The sequence below is a fragment of the Oenanthe melanoleuca genome, chromosome 13 (assembly GCF_029582105.1).
Source record: "Oenanthe melanoleuca isolate GR-GAL-2019-014 chromosome 13, OMel1.0, whole genome shotgun sequence".
Taxonomy (NCBI): domain Eukaryota; kingdom Metazoa; phylum Chordata; class Aves; order Passeriformes; family Muscicapidae; genus Oenanthe; species Oenanthe melanoleuca.
The window spans coordinates 3448048-3463912 of NC_079347.1; the positions used below are offsets into that span (position 1 = coordinate 3448048).

Genomic DNA, 15865 nt, shown 5'->3' on the forward strand with positions numbered 1-15865 from the left:
CACAGGGACAGGTGTGTGCCATCACCTGCACACTGCTGAGTCACACAGGGACAGGTGTGTGCCAGGACCTGCACACTGCTGAGTCACAGGGGACAGGTGTGTGCCATCACCTGCACACTGCTGAGTCACAGACAGGTGTGCCAGGACCTGCACACTGCTGAGTCACACAGACAGGTGTGTGCCATCACCTGCACACTGCTGAGTCACAGGGACAGGTGTGTGCCAGGACCTGCCACTGCTGAGTCACACAGACAGGTGTGTGCCATCACCTGCACACTGCTGAGTCACAGACAGGTGTGTGCCATGACCTGCACACTGCTGAGTCACAGGGACAGGTGTGTGCCAGGACCTGCCACTGCTGAGTCACAGACAGGTGTGCCAGCACCTGCAGTGCAGCCCTGTCTCCAGAGTCTCCTGTGCTTGGCTCCTGAGCTGTCCAGCAGGAGCTGTGGTGCCTCAGGCTGTGTGCTCACACAGCTGGAGCCTGAGGGGGTTTAGTTCCTTTTCCTTCACTTTCTCTCCCGTTTCCAGTGAGGCTCAGACTCACCTGCTGGGCTGACCCCAGAATTCATTGCTGAGTTTCTACCATTGATCTTGGGGTCAAGACATTCACGTGCAAGCTCAGCATATTTCAGCACGCTGGAAGCCCAGGCTGGCTAAACAGAAAAGATGCTTTCCATCCTTTCCCATCCAAATCTCACCTGAACCAGCAAAGAACTCACCCCTGCACACATCTCCTGAGGCAGCAGGCAGGGGCCTCATCACAAGGGGGGTCAGGGCTGCTGGCTCAGCCCCCCAGCATCAACACCAGCCCTGCTCACTGCCTGGGCAAGGATCCTTGTGCTGTGCACATTTCACCCCTGGGGAACAGGCAGAGCTGTCCCCTCCAAGCTCAGAGTGGGGAGGGGCTGCCCAGAGCCCTGGGGAGCTGACAGGACCTCTCTCCTACCCGTAACTGCCCCACTGCCAGGAAGCTCTGAATATTTGATCACAGCCTGCTGGAAATCTCCAGTGTCAGTAAATGGCTGGGGCTCATGGAGAGGGCTGTGCCACAGAGATGGCAATGTGCTGCTGACACTGCCACCCAGCCAGGCTGGCATCTCATCCCTGGCTGGCACAGAGCCTCTCCCATCCCCATCCTCATCCCCATCCCATCCTCATCCCCATCCTCATCCCCATCCTCATCCCCATCCCCATCCTCATCCTCATCCCCATCCTCATCCTCATCCCATCCTCATCTTCATCCTCATCCCCATCCCCATCCCATCCTCATCTTCATCCTCATCCCCATCCCCATCCTCATCTTCATCCTCATCCCCATCCTCATCCCCATCCCCATCCTCATCTTCATCCCCATCCCCATCCCCATCCCCATCCCAGCCAAGCTGGGAGGGGAAACCAACTCTCCTCATGGAGCAGAACAGGTCCAGTAAGGAACAATAAATAGTAAATAACACCTGTATGGGGACTCAAACCTCCCCCCACTCCCACCCACATCACTCCCAATTCCCAGTGACATTTTTGCATTGCAAAATTGCATTTCAGACACACATTCATGGATATGGAAAAAGGCAGCTGCAGTCCAAATGGTTTCCAAAAGCACTAATAAAATAATAATTTTAATGATCTTCTGTGGTTAGTGAAACAATGTTCATTTATAAAAAAACAACCAAATTGATCTAAGTCTCACAAAATTAGGTGCCTCCATTTCTCATTACTGTTACCATGCCCTACATCACTCTAATAAATTGCACTGTCACCAGCTCATTACAGGGAGGCAGCTGAGCGTGGTCCTGCTAATTATTTCAGACTATTAATGGCTTCCCAGGCAGGACATGTCCCACAGCAGCAGCCACAGGCACTGCCCACTCAGCCCAGGGTGAGCCCTCACCTCCACACCAAACCCCTCCCCAGGGACTTGACCTTGTCTCTGGAAGCTGTTCTGTGGCTGTGAAACCTGGTTCCCTTCTGGAACACACCTGGCTCCCTTCTGGAACAAACCTGGTTCCCTTCTGGAACACACCTGGCTCCCTTCTGGAACACACCTGGCTCCCTTCTGGAACAAACCTGGCTCCCTTCTGGAACAAACCTGGCTCCCTTCTGGAACAAACCTGGCTCCCTTCTGGAATAAACCTGGTTCTCTTCTGGAACAAACCTGGCTCCTTTCTGGAACAAACCTGGTTCCCTTCTGGAACAAACCTGGCTCCTTTCTGGAACAAACCTGGCTCCTTTCTGGAACAAACCTGGCTCCCTTCTGGAACAAACCTGGCTCCCTTCTGGAACAAACCTGGCTCCCCTCTGGAACAAACCTGGCTCCCTTCTGGAACAAACCTGGCTCCCTTCTGGAACAAACCTGGCTCCCCTCTGGAACAAACCTGGCTCCCTTCTGGAACAAACCATGAGCTCCTGCTCTGCACCCCAGGTACTTTTCCAGCAATGCCATCCCTGTACTGGGTCACCACAGCCGTGCTCCAAAACATGATTCACCTTTCACATCCTTCAAATTCCCCATCCATTACCCACAGGATAATTTACTCTAAATTACACCTCTTCACCATCCTTTGTACTAGGAAATAACGCCACAGTTTCTAAAGATGGATGTTCTCAGCCCAAAGTGGGGCTTTAATGCTGGGGCTCTTCAGCAGGGACTGTCAGTGCCATTCCCCAGCTGCTCTTCAGAAGTCTCCCAAGCATCCACTGTATTTCCCTTTTAACCTCCTGCTTCCTTTTGGCCCTTGATGCACTGAGAGAGCTGCACTGAGTGATTCTCTGAGAGAATCACTCATTTCTGTGGGTCCTTTTTCTGCTCCCCACTTCACAGGAGCCACTTCCAGCACAGGAGAAAGCAACAGCTAAAGGAGGAATGAGCAGCAAAAACTAAAGGAGGAAAATGCAGCACAAACTAAAGGAGGAAAATGCTTCACCTCCTCACTTCCCTCCTGCTCTGGGCTCACAGTGGCTGTCACTCCCCAGGGTGTCCCTGGACACTGCTGACTTCTCATTCCCTTCCAGCCAAACAAAGGAGAACCACAGTAAATCCATGTTGGGTGTTAAATTAGATTATGCCCATGTTGCCTGGATACTGTATAATCACTGCCATGACCAAACACAGTTTAATAGGGGTAATTGGTAGCCAAGGTTCAGTGCAGGGGAAGCAGGGAACAGTAAATATTCCAGTGTGGTCAGAGCTCCAGTGGGTGCCACGGGGGCTCCTGGCTCTGCTCCCACAGAACTGCTGCCTCCCATGTCTGGAACTACTTCCTGCATGTATTTGATGTATGTATTTATATATATGTGTAAACTGCTGTGTATTTTATATATAAACACGTTTTTTATACATGGAATGCATGGATCTGAATCTCAGCCCTGATTCAGAGCAAAATCCCTGAGCAAACAACCACTGGAAGGGAACAAAAGGAAAGGCTGGAGTGTTTCTATTTCCATGCCTGGGACAAACCTCTGCAATCAAAGTGCTTGTTGTGGCTGGCCTAGCAACTCCTCATGGGATGGAAAATAAAGCAGCTCATTCCTCTGGTACAGGTAAAAATCCATCCCCTGTCTGCCAGCACCAGCACAGCTTCTGTTTAATGTGACAAGCCAACCACACAGAGGCCAGCAATCCCCAAATTATTTAGGCTGCTCTGGGTAGTTGGATAGAAATTAAACACCTTTAACTCTGGACATGGAGCGAAGGTAAAAAGCAGAGGGAGGAGAGGCAGAACATTGGGTGGAGAGGCACCAGAGCCACCAGCCTTGTTCCCACAGTCATGGAGTCACTCAGGTGGGAAAAGCCCTCCCAGACCACCAAGCCCAGCTGCTCCCCCAGCACTGCCAAGGCCACCACCAAGAATGGTGCCACATCTGCACAGTTTTAAATCCCTCCAGCAATGGTGACTCCATTGTCCAGCCTGTGACAGGGCTGGACAAGCCTTTCAAGGAAGGAATTTTCCTTCATTCCAACCTGAACCTCCCCTACTGCACCTTGAGGACATTTCCTCTCATCCTGTCACTTGTACCCAGGCACAGAGGCTGATTCCCACTCACCTGCCCACAGCCTCCTGGCAGGGAGCTGTGCAGAGCCAGAAATCCCCCTGAGCCTCCTTTGGCCCAGGCTGAGCCCCTTTCCAGCTCCCCCAGCTGCTCCTCACCAGCCCTGTGCTCCAGAAATGCCCCTGCCTGGAAGGGACAGACTGACAGACAGACAGATGGGCAGCCTGAGCACACAGCTGGGGCAGTGAGCAGACACAATCTAAGGAGCTCTGGGAGCTGTTCCTGGCTGCAGTGAATCATCCCTGCACACTGCTGAGTTTCACTGGGCTGGTGAGGGCAGGGCTGGCCCCGCTCAGGTGTCCCCAGGGAGGGTGGCCCTGCAGTCCCTGGGGTGACTCAGCTGTCACCCCAAGCCATGGGGAACGTGTCTGGTGCTGGGAGGGCAGCAGGTGCTCACTGCAGGAATGTTGGCACTGGCACCCAGCACAGGGCTGGTGAAACCAGGGGTGCAATTCCAGCTGCAGCAGCACCCACTGGTGTCCCAGGCAGCTAAATCAGCCCATCCCACATTCCTAACTGGTTCCTGAAAGGCACATGGGCATGGCAGGAGTGGCAGGGACACTGGTGTGCAGGGGCTGCTGGCAGGTGGAGCAGCAGGGAGCACAACCAGCTTCACCTGCTGTTCAAAGGGATGTGGCACCTGGGGACACGGGCCAGTGGTGGCCTTGGCACTGCTGGGGCAATGAGAGATGATGATCTTAGTGGGTTTTTCCAGCTCTGAAATTCCATGATTCCCAAAGTGGAGCACACAGGCTCAGGAATGCCACCATCCCCTCACCCTGCCCCTCATCAAGGCTCTGCCTGTGCTCCTCAGGCTGTTCTGCAAGGGCCAGAGCAGCAAACTGGGCTCACCCAGCCACACTGGGAACTGGGAGCACTGGGAATATGGACACAGCCAGGCTCAGCTCCACAGCTCCCACTGCTCCAGAGAGCAGAGCCAAGCCTGAGGAGTGCACAGAGCACCCAGGAGAGGACAGGTCACCAGGGAATGACACAACCTGCCAGTGAAGACAGGGGGAAACCTGCTGAATACAAAACCCTTGCTGCTCTCAGGTTCCCTGCTCAGCTGGGACCAAAGCTGTGCCTGCACTGATCCCAGGCTCTGACCTGCTCCAACAGGACTGGCTGTCTCTCCTGGGTGGATCTGGCCACAGCTGGATGCCTGGGTTCACTCCCAGGGAGAAAAAGGGGCTCATGTTGCACTGAGAAGCCACTGAGGCCAGAAGTGAGGCTCAGTATCAGCAGGCAGATCATGGAGCAGCAAACGTGCTGAGACTTGCAGGGAAACACGCAGGGAGCTCATCTGCTGCAGCCCAGGAGTCCCACCCTGAGCCAGGGGGTTCCAAAGCCACCCTCAGAGCCAGCCCAGCCCTGCTCACAGCCCTCCCAGGCTGGCTGGCACCAGGCTGGCACATGCCCTGTGCCCAGCACAGCCCTGCAGGCTTGCACTGCAGCCTGGGGAAAGCCACAGCAGGGCCAGGGCTGATGTCAAATGTCACCATGGTTTCCACTGCACAAACACAGCCAGCAAAGGGGTCAGGGCTGGGACAGGGCCTGCCATGTTGCATCTTTTTAGTTATAAAGAAATGGGAGCTGTGGGGACCCAGAGAGGTGTTCCCAGTGAGGGAACACGAGAGGCCTCTCACACTGCCTGCTCCTGATATTCCTGTTCTGCTCCCTGGGTCAGCCCCTCTCCCTGTGCCTCAGCCTCTGGTCACTCCCACCCTGATTCCCTGCTGGCCCTTTGCCCTAAACCCACCCTTGTGCCACCCCCTGTCCCCTGGTATTTGGTCCCTGATGCTCTCCCTGCCCTGCCCATCCCATCTGTTTAACCTGGACCCTCACAAAGCACCTGGCCTTTGTTCCCTGAGCCATGGGCAATGCACACACTGACATAAACATCTCTGTGAAACCCCTGCAAAGGCCCTTCCTGCCCCTTTGCTCGCTTTCACCCCAAACACCACCAGGTGCAACAGTGCCATGGCTGCAAACTGCACCAGTGCCACCCCAGTGCCACCCCAGTGCCACCCCAGTGCCACCCTCAGTGCCATCCCAGTATCACCCCCAGTGCCACGCCAGTGCCACCCCAGTGCCACCCCAGTATCACCCCCAGTGCCACCCCAGTGCCACCCCCCAGTGCCACCCCAGTGCCACCCACCAGTGCCACCCCAGTGCCATCCCTGAGTTCCACCCCCAGTGCCATCCCACTGCCACCCCCAGTGCCACCCCAGCAAGGCCCTGCTCACGGGCAGCTTCTCTCCCACCCCCCAGGCTCTGCCACCCTGCAGTGACAAAGGCCATGGCACAGGGCAGGAGAGCCTGGCACAGCAGCTCGGGGTGAGCTCTGCTGTGGCACAGCCAGCGCCTCCAGCCTGCTGCGTGGACAGGAGCCAAAGCAAACGGGGCTCCAGGGACTGCAGGCAGCAGCAGCAGGGAGAGCCAGGGCAGCTCCCACAGGAACCACAGGAACCTCCCAGGGCAGGGCAGGAGGTGCCTGGTGCAAGCTGCACCTTCACACAGTGCAGCGAAGAACGGGGGGATGAACTTTTTCTTTTTCCCTTAAAGGTATTTTGGAGCTCATTCACTTCATAAATGCAAGGTTGGAGCTCATCCCTCCAAAATACTGGATTCCTAGGAGATGGTGCTGGAGGGAAGGGAATATAGGGGATAAGCAGGAAAAGTGCTCCTCTCTCCTTGGCCAGTGGGACCAGGCTGTGCCCAGACTGGGAACCCCCTGAGTGCCCCAGCTCTGAGCCTCACATACATGGGCTGGAACAAGGTGGCCTTGAAATGTCCCTGCCAGCCCCAACCTGTCTGTGATCCTGGGGCCAGGGATCCCTCACCCACCCTGGCCAACACTGCAGCTCAAAGATGTCTTGGCAATGCTGATTTTCAGTCTCCTCTGCTCTGCTGAAAGACTGTCTGACTAAAACCTCCCAGACTGAGTTTGGTTCAGTGCTGGCTCTGCTCACACAGAGCAACCAAGGATGTGCTCGTGAAGAAATCTCCATCCCACTCTGTCTGTGGGGTGCAGACACCACCACAGAGACTCCAACCAGTTATTGGAAATCTTTTGCCCTCTCTTGATTCAATCTCTTTCCATAGCCAGTTTCAGTTTCAGTGTGATAAACAATTAAAAATAATCCAGGCAATGATGAGCTATCAGCAACCTCTACCCAACACCACCAAGTTCAGACACAAGCCCACAAGAATTCACACTTGAGGAATGCAAAATGCCTGGTGCTGCTCCTGGAGATGCAGGAGGAGCTTGGCAGAGATGTTCAACCACAGAAACTCCTCAGCAGGTGCTTTGTTACGAGCTGCTAAATCACCATGCCAGGTTGGTGACGCCAGCTTTAGCCCAAAATCCCGTTATCCTATCTCCAGACTCGAGTCTTGTGCAGGGTGTGGGTGCAAAGGAACCTAACAAGAGTCTGCAGCCTCTGGGGACATTCCCCTCCAGCTGAAAACTGAAGAGCTTGCATGCAATGAAAGGACTTTTAGAGAATTTGGAAGGAAAAGCAACCAGCACCCACACAGCTGCTCCAGGGACAATCCAGACAGAGAGGGTTAAAAGTTCATTTGCAGAAGCAGAACAAAACCTTTTGCTAATTTACACATTACAGGAAGCCAAGCCCAAAAAACCCAGTGAACACCTACAGGGCTTTTTGTGGTGGTTTGTAATTCTGCAGAATCTCATATTAAAAACAAAAGCAGAGGAGTGAGAGGGAGGCAGGGCTGGCAAGGGCAGCACAGAGTGCTGCAGGGCTGTCTCTCCTCTGAGGAAGCACCTGAGGGACAGGAGAGCAAAGGAGAAGCCAAAGGTGCTGCTGCTCCACAAGGCAGCTCCAGCTCCAGAGCACAAATCACAGAGCCATGGAACAGCAGGATGGCTTGGGCTGGAAGGGACCCTAAAGCCAGCTCATTGCAAGTAGGGGAAAAGGAGAAGGGGTGAGAGCACAGCAGGACCTGCCAGCCCCCACAAGGACCATGTGCCACAGGGAGGCTCCTTCCATGTCACCTCCCTTTCTCAGGAGCACCCAGATCCTCTGGGCACTGAGCTCAGGGCTTTGCACTGATCCCAGAGCAGCAGAATCAGGCACTGGGCATCCAGCTGGCATCCCCAGAGGAGTGCCTGGCCCAGCCACAGCTCCTGCCTGCTCCTGGCAGCCAAACTGGGCCAGCAGCACACGACAGGGGAGCACCTCACAGGCCTCAGTGGCTAGTGGAAATTTCCAGAACATCCTGGACAAGAATGACTTACTGGAAGCAATACATAAATCAAGCAAATGAATAGTTACCAGACAGCAGCATAAACAGCTGCCACAGGATGAAACCAGAGCTGCTGTGCCAAGAGCAGAGCCCAGAGCCTCCCTGTGGCTGCACCTTGGGGGAAGCAGCACAGCAAGGCCAGGAGAGCACATTCCTGGGGAGCTGCCACCCAGGTGCCCTGGGGGCTCTGCTGGGCACAGAGGTGGCACCAGAGCAGCTCCTGCAGGGCAGCCCCACGCTAAACAAACCCTGCTGGTGTTCTTAGGCAGGAGACCTGGAGGAATTTCTGCTCTGGTTGAGCAGAGCCCCCTCTGGAAGGTGCCAGGCTCTGGGGAGGGACCCAGTCCTGCTGGATCCCATCAGCAGCTGCCCTGCAGAGCCCCTGGAAACCATGGCCCTGATAAACAGCAAACAATTAGTGCAGGAGATAACAATCACTGTCATCTTGGTTAGAACACGTCAAGGAGAAAACACCAGCACAGCAAAAGCAAAGGGAGCCAGGCAGGGCTGGCCAGGCTCAGCTAGGAGTGATCAGAGATAATGAACTCTGCTAAATCCCTGCACACACAGCTGGGCTGCAGGGCTGCAGGGGCATGGCCTTGGCACAAGGGGCAGTGATGCCAGCCCTCAGCAGGGCTGTGAGCCTGCACTGGCTGCCACCAGAACACAGCACAGCTCAGGTGTCACACCATGGCCATGAGTGAAAAATAATTCCCTGAATGCCTGAAATGTAATCAGAGTGAAATCCCCCTGCTCTGCAGCTCCACAGCATTGACTCCTGGGTGAGAAAGTACATGGCAAAAGAAGGAGAAGGGATGATATTGCAGCTCCACTAACAAAAATGGCAATTTTCTGCCACCAGCTCCACTCCAGCAGCAGCCCTGGCTCAGCCACCACCAGCCCAACACCCTGTTTCACTTTGGATAGTTTGGCATTAAAACAAACAGGTTTAATCACAGGATCCCAGCCTGGTGCAGGATGGAAGCCTGAGAGGAGCAGGGCTGGGCACTGCTCCTGCTCTCTGGGCCACAGAGACATGCCTGGACACATGGACACGAGGCAGAAGGCAGCACAAAGAGGCAGAAATTGAAATAATTCTCTATCATGAGATTTATTCTCTCCTCCCCCATGGACTCCTCTCACTGCACCCCAATTCTGTGGCCCCAGCTGCCATGGGACCCACCACATGGAAGGGCACTGCTCAGCCACCTCCAGGGTTTATCCTGTCTGATATTTGGGTTAATAATTGCCATTTTTTTAACATATCATCTGTCTTACCAGCTTTATTACTGTTAATAAAAACTGCAGCTTCACCACATGAGGAGCCCCACATCCCCCATCAGTGCAGCAGGACACGTACACCCCAAAAACACAGAAGTCAGAAACCACCCATGACTAAAGAAAGGCTCTTTCCTTACTCAGCTGCTCAGCCCAGATTCTGGTTTTAGTGTCAGAAATCTCCACAGCAGGACTGTGAGAAATATTTTTTTAGCTCATCAGATAAACATGCAAATCTTGATTATTCATATGTTACTTAAAATAAAAACCCCAGACAGAAACAGATGAGACAAACCCTCTGAGCAGTGCAGGGCAGCCAGGGGCCCCTGGCTCTGCCTGTGGGTGCCCAGCTCTCAGCAGCACCCAGACCCAGCTGGTGCCACCCAGAGCATCCCCAGGGCAGCCAGCCCCTCCCTGCAACATCTGCTGCAGATGTGAAGGCTTCTCTCCACTCCTGCCTTTAGCCTGGCTCAATGGCACTGCAGCCTCAAGCAGCTCCTCTAGGCAGGGATGAGCCAGCTCCTGATCTGGGGGCTGCTCCTGGGACTGGGAAATGTTCCTGGGTCTGGGAAATGTTCCTGGGACTGGGAAATGTTCCTGGGACTTGGAAATGCCCCTGGATCAGAGTGCTGCTCTGGGTCTGGGCAATGCCCCAGGGTCAGAGCAATGCCCCTGGATCTGGGTGCTGCTCCTGGAACTGGAAAATGTTCCTGGATCTGGGAAATGTTTCTGGGTCTGGTAAATGTTTCTGGGTCTGGGTGCTGCTCTGGGTCTGGGCAATGTCCCTGAATCTGGGTGCTCCTCTGGATCTGGGAAATGTTTCTGGGTCTGGTAAATGTTTCTGGATCTGGGTGCTGCTCCTGGATCTGGGCAATGCCCTGGACCTGGGTGTTCCCCTTGGGTCTGAGTGCTGCCCCTGTGTCTGAGTGCTGCCCCTAACCTGGGTGCTCCCCTGGATCAGAGCAATGCCCCTGGATCAGAGCAATGCCCCTGGATCAGAGCAATGCCTCTGGATCAGAGCAATGCTCCTGGTCTGGGTGCTGTCCCTGGGTGCTGTCCCTGGGTGCTGTCCCTGGGTGCTGTCAGCCTGTGCCTGGGGCTGGCCCTGCCTCTCAGCCCAGGATCCCCCAGCAATGGCACCAGGGCTGGAGAGCTCAGCAGGCTCTCCCTCCTCAGCTTCCTGCCCTTCTCTGAGATAATTTTTTTCCTATTAAATAACACCATGAGCTGTTTCTCTTCCTAAAATAGCACACACACCACCACACACAGTTTGTTTTGTTTGAATTCCTTCCCCACTACAGCAGCACAAATCCCACTGCAAACCTGACTCCACATCTCTACTCCATCACCAGGTTTTTCCTTTAGACAGAAAACACTGAAGCAATTACAGATTCCCTGCACAAAATCACAGAATCCTAGAATGGTTTGGGTGGGAAGGGACCTCAAAGCTCATCCAGTTCCACTCCTTGCCATGGCAGGGACACCTCCCACTGTCCCATTGCTCCCAGCCCAGTGTCCAGTGACCTTGGGCACTGCCAGGGATCCAGGGGCAGCCACAGCTGCTCTGGGCAATCCCATCTGGCTGATGGGTGCACCTGGAACCACTGGCCTTGGCTTCAGGCTGTAAATGCAGAAGGTTTGAAACCAACACCTAATTTGGTTTTTAACAGACCCCACGGAGCAGGCACAAGCCCAGGCCACAGGAAAACATCTGGAGTTGTATTTAAGCCTATTTCAAATATAATTTGTGATTTTTTTCTTTGAAACAGATAACTTGGATCCTTCCAGATCTCCTCCTAAGCAGTGATCCTGATTAAATCATTCCCCAGGTCTCCCAGTGCTGCCCCAGCCCTGCTGCTCCTGCAGCACTGGTGCAAGGGCAGGTCCAGCCCTGCAGCCTTGAGGCTGCCACAAACACCTGATGATGCTTTCACTTCTAAAACACTAATCAAAGGTTTCCATGGGAACCTGCAGGAGCAGGAAGGAGATGGGAAATTACAGGTCAGCTCTACCACCCAAAGAAAAAAAATTATCCCGTTCCTTCGCCCTCGCAAAGTTTCAAGGTAACACAAAAATATTGATTCATCAGGGTGCATAGAGGCAGAAAACATGCCCCAGAGCAGTCATTTGTTGTGCAAAGAAATCACTTTTAGTCCTTCAGCAGCAGGTCTGCTCTGAAACCACGTGGGGAGCTTCAGCTCCCGGGCAGCCAAAGCCACTCCAGGCCATTAACAGCAACTCCAGGTGCCCAGGAGGAAATGGGTTCTAGGTGCTCCCAGGGGCAACAGATGGGTTCCAGGTGCTCACAGGAGCAGCAGATGGGTTCCAGGTGCTGCCCAGGGGGGGCTGGGGCTGCCTGGGGAGCTCCTGTCCCTCCTCCCACCCCCTCTGCTCTCTCAGCCCTGGCTTCACTCTCACGCAGGTTTCCAGCTGCCAGCCAGATATGACTCAACCACACACACACAAGGAAACTTTTCCACCACTATTGACTTTCAGAGGAAATGGAAAAAGGAGAGAAAAACACATCAGTCATAAACATACTTTGCCAAATGGTTCATGAGCAAGTGCAGCATCTGCCTGTTTTTCTCTGGGAGCCGATGGACGAGGCTGTGGATCTCTGACACCCTGGACTCCTGGTTCTCCAGCTCTGCAAGGGGAGGGAAGATGATTTATCTCCATCCCTAACACTGTCCTGACTCCATCCCACACCCAGGCACTGCAGATTCTCCCCATGGTGCTGCTCCATCCAGCTGTTTCCAAAGGAAGACACTAAGGGGGCTGGGAGAGCACAGTGAGCGGGGCAGGGCTGGGAGCAGCCAGAGTGATTCCAGCCAGGGGAGCACAGGCTGGAGCACAGGCACCCTGCCATGTGCAGAGTGCCCAGGGCAGGCCAGGCTGGAGCAGCTGGAGCTCCACAGGCTGCTGGTGCAGAGTGGGAGCTGCTGGAGGAGCCCAGGCCATGGCCATGGGGCTCTGCTGACATCCCCCTCCCAGAAAATCCCCTGCTCCCAGCAGAGCCCCTTCCCCTGGGCAGTGAAGCAAACACAGCCCAGGAGCCCCCAAACACCATGGTGCAGTTTGGTCAGAGCAGCCAGCCCCACACTCCAGCACTGCCTGAGCCTCCTCCTCCTCCTCCTCCTCCTCCTGCCAGCTCCAGCCCAGCTCCAGCCCTGCTCTGCTGGCCAGGACACAGCCCAGGCAGGGCAGGGGCATTGCAGCCCCTGGCAAGTGAGGCTCCTGCTTGGGAGAGGGGCCACGAGCATCAACCACTCACTTGCTGCTTTGATGAAGCTCCTTTGAAACTGGTACATCATCAGGGGCCCTGGGAGCATTCTGGAAGATGAAAAGGAAACAGAAAAGGCACAGAACACATCTGAGGAACACAATCCACATAAGAAAGCTTTGCCCCTGCAATAAACTCAACTCCATTTTGAAAAGAGCAGAATTAAGCAACACCAACTCTAATTAATTCCCCCCATCAGAAGGAGTGAGATCTATGCAAGGGCCTTTGATTTATTCACCACTAAACTAATCTTTAATTTCAGCATTCCTTCAGTAAGACAGCTTCAGTGCATTACCGAGCCCAGGGTCTCCAAGTAAGTTTGAAAACAAATTTAAAAGATTAACAAGCCTAGTTGTAAAACTTTCCCAATCCCCATTGCCCTGTCCCCTCCCACTGCTGCACCCAGAGGGACACACTGGTGCTGCCCACATTCCTCTCTGCTTTGCCAACAGTTCAGACTCTGGAGCAAAGGTTGCCAATCATGCAAAATTCTGTGATTTTCTAGGCTGAGATCCACCAGGCTAATTACTCTTATCACCCTAATTGGATTTAGGCTCTCTTTGCTCCCTGGCTCTCTCCAGCACAGCCACTGAGAACAAGGAGCTGTGGTCACAACAGGTAGGAGCACGCTGTGCAAAATGAGATGCTGCTGGCTGCCAACACCCAGAGCTGCTGGGAAGATCCCCAGGATGATACTGACACACAGAAATCACAACCACAGCAGAGCTGGCAGAGCTCCACAGCCCCTGTGCTTACACAGCTCTGCCTCCCCTTCTGCCCCTGCTCAGGAGGGGGAAATCCACTGGGAAAAGCCCAGGGAAAAGCTTAAATCAAGGCAGGGGATGCAAGAATGAGCTTTTATAAACGTGTTTGTATAATCTGTGCATCTGTCAGAGCCCAGTGTGCTCCCCAGATCTTGCTCAAACACACTGAAAGGCAGGGAAAAGGCAGAATAAACTCCCCAGGAGCAGTTTCTGCTCTGTGTCTATAGAAGGGCTGCTGTGAAGGGTCTGAAAGAGCAGGCAGCAACATCCCAGGCCAGCACCAAACCCCTCCTGAAGCCAGGTGAGGCTTTTTTCTTACCTCAGGTATGTTTTCAGTGCACTAGTAATGGTCTTGATCTCCCACTCTGCACAAATCTCTGTGTCTGTCTCTGTGGCTGTCTTGGGATCTGTGGAAAAGACAAAAAGCACTAACTGAAGGGCAAGTCCTTCAGTGTGGGGAGACCATCACACCCCATTTCATTTGCTGTTCCCAGCTCAGGACATGCCTGGGGCTCATCACCCAGGACAGGCCAAACTCACTGGGATGGGAGGGAAGAGAAGGGAATCAGGGGCAGTGGGGATGGAGTGTGCCAGCAGCACCAAACTGAGCCCAGCAGCACCAAACTGAGCCCAGCAGCACCAAACCAAGGCCAGCAGCCCTAAACTGAGCCCAGCAGCACCAAACTGAGCCCAGCAGCACCAAACTGAGCCCAGCAGCACCAAACCAAGGCCAGCAGCACCAAACTGAGCCCCAGGAGCACCAAACTGAGCCCAGCAGCACCAAACCAAGGCCAGCAGCACCAAACTGAGCCCCAGCAGCACCAAACTGAGCCCCAGCAGCACCAAACGAGCCCAGCAGCACCAAACTGAGCCCAGCAGCACCAAACTGAGCCCCAGGAGCACCAAACTGAGCCCGGCTGACCCAAACTGGTCCCCAGGAGCACCAAACCAAGGCCAGCAGCACCAAACTGAGCCCCAGGAGCACCAAACTGAGCCCAGCAGCACCAAACTGAACCCAGCAGCACCAAACTGAACCCAGCAGCACCAAACTGAGCCCCAGCAGCACCAAACTGAGCCCCAGGAGCACCAAACTGAGCCCCAGCAGCACCAAACTGAGCCCCAGCAGCACCAAACCAAGGCCAGGAACACCAAACCAAAGCCAGGAACACCAAACTGAGCCCCAGGAGCATCAAACCAAGGCCAGGAACACCAAACCAAAGCCAGGAACACCAAACTGAGCTCAGCATCACCAAACCAGGGCCATGGAATAACCAAGCATGGAAGTGCCCCCTGTGCTGACCTCTCCTGCCTGGCTGCTGCTCCCCCAGTGCTCTCTGCTAACTCCATCCTGGACACTCAGCCAGGATCCTGCTCCCACCAGAAGCCCAGGGAAGGCCCTGAGGGGGTCCCTGGCTGGGTCCCACCAGTGCCAAGTGTCCCTGGGGAGCAGGGCAGGTGCCAGGGCTCCCACTGTCCCCAAGCCCAGGGTGACACAGCCACAGCTGCTGACAGCTGCTCCCACAGGCTCAGCTCAGGGTTTTTTTTTTGCCTTTTCACAGACACAAATAATGCACTTTTGAATTTTAAAGCCCCATGTAAGCATTGGGCAATTTTTAACCTGCTTAAAAAATGTAGTGAAGAGAGCTCAGCTTTCCCACAGGGCAAAGGGTTTATTTTAAATTAAAAAAAAAGAACATCAAGAGGTGCTTGGAAAAGGAAATATGTAAGAAATGCATATTCACACAAAGATCATGTGTGTCTCAGCAATCACACAAATGACCTCCATCCTCCTGACTCAACGCCCAGGAAACTTCCTACAGCACTGCCTCTACAAGGAGGGAATTTTAACAGAGTCAAGATAAGTTTGGCATAGTAAAAAAAAAGAAAAACAAAACAAAAAAACCCAGAAGTTTCATCTTTTAAAAAAAAAAAAAAAAAAAAAAAAACTTTTTAGCAAAGTAGAACAAGCAAGGCCAGACTGTGTCTTTGCAAAGGTTCCCCCAGCAGTCTCTAGGCAGGATCAGGAACACGAGGTGAAATTCCACAGTCAGTCCCATGAAAAGGCTCAGAGCAGTTAATCAGCTCCCCTTGACCTTCAGGTTTCTGAGCCTGCAAGGGGCTGGGGCTGCAGCAGCTGTGTCCCAGGCAGGGGTGGCAGCCAGCCCTGCCTGCCCCAAGGACACTGCCCACAGCTGGGGGCAGGCTGGGGAGCACCCAC

At 54.2% G+C, this 15865-nt stretch overlaps 1 protein-coding gene across 3 annotated transcripts in view; it reads right to left on the reverse strand.

The window, feature by feature from the left end:
* Nucleotides 1–15865, reverse strand: part of ARHGAP26 (Rho GTPase activating protein 26) — a 104084-nt gene that overhangs the window by 27933 nt on the left and 60286 nt on the right. For all 3 annotated transcript variants that reach the window (XM_056502578.1, XM_056502577.1, XM_056502579.1), the window contains exons 15-17: nucleotides 13967–14054; nucleotides 12875–12933; nucleotides 12142–12247 (exon numbers count right to left, since the gene is read on the reverse strand). In XM_056502578.1, coding sequence (XP_056358553.1) covers nucleotides 12142–12247; nucleotides 12875–12933; nucleotides 13967–14054 — 253 coding nt within the window. The remainder of the gene's footprint in view (nucleotides 1–12141; nucleotides 12248–12874; nucleotides 12934–13966; nucleotides 14055–15865) is intronic.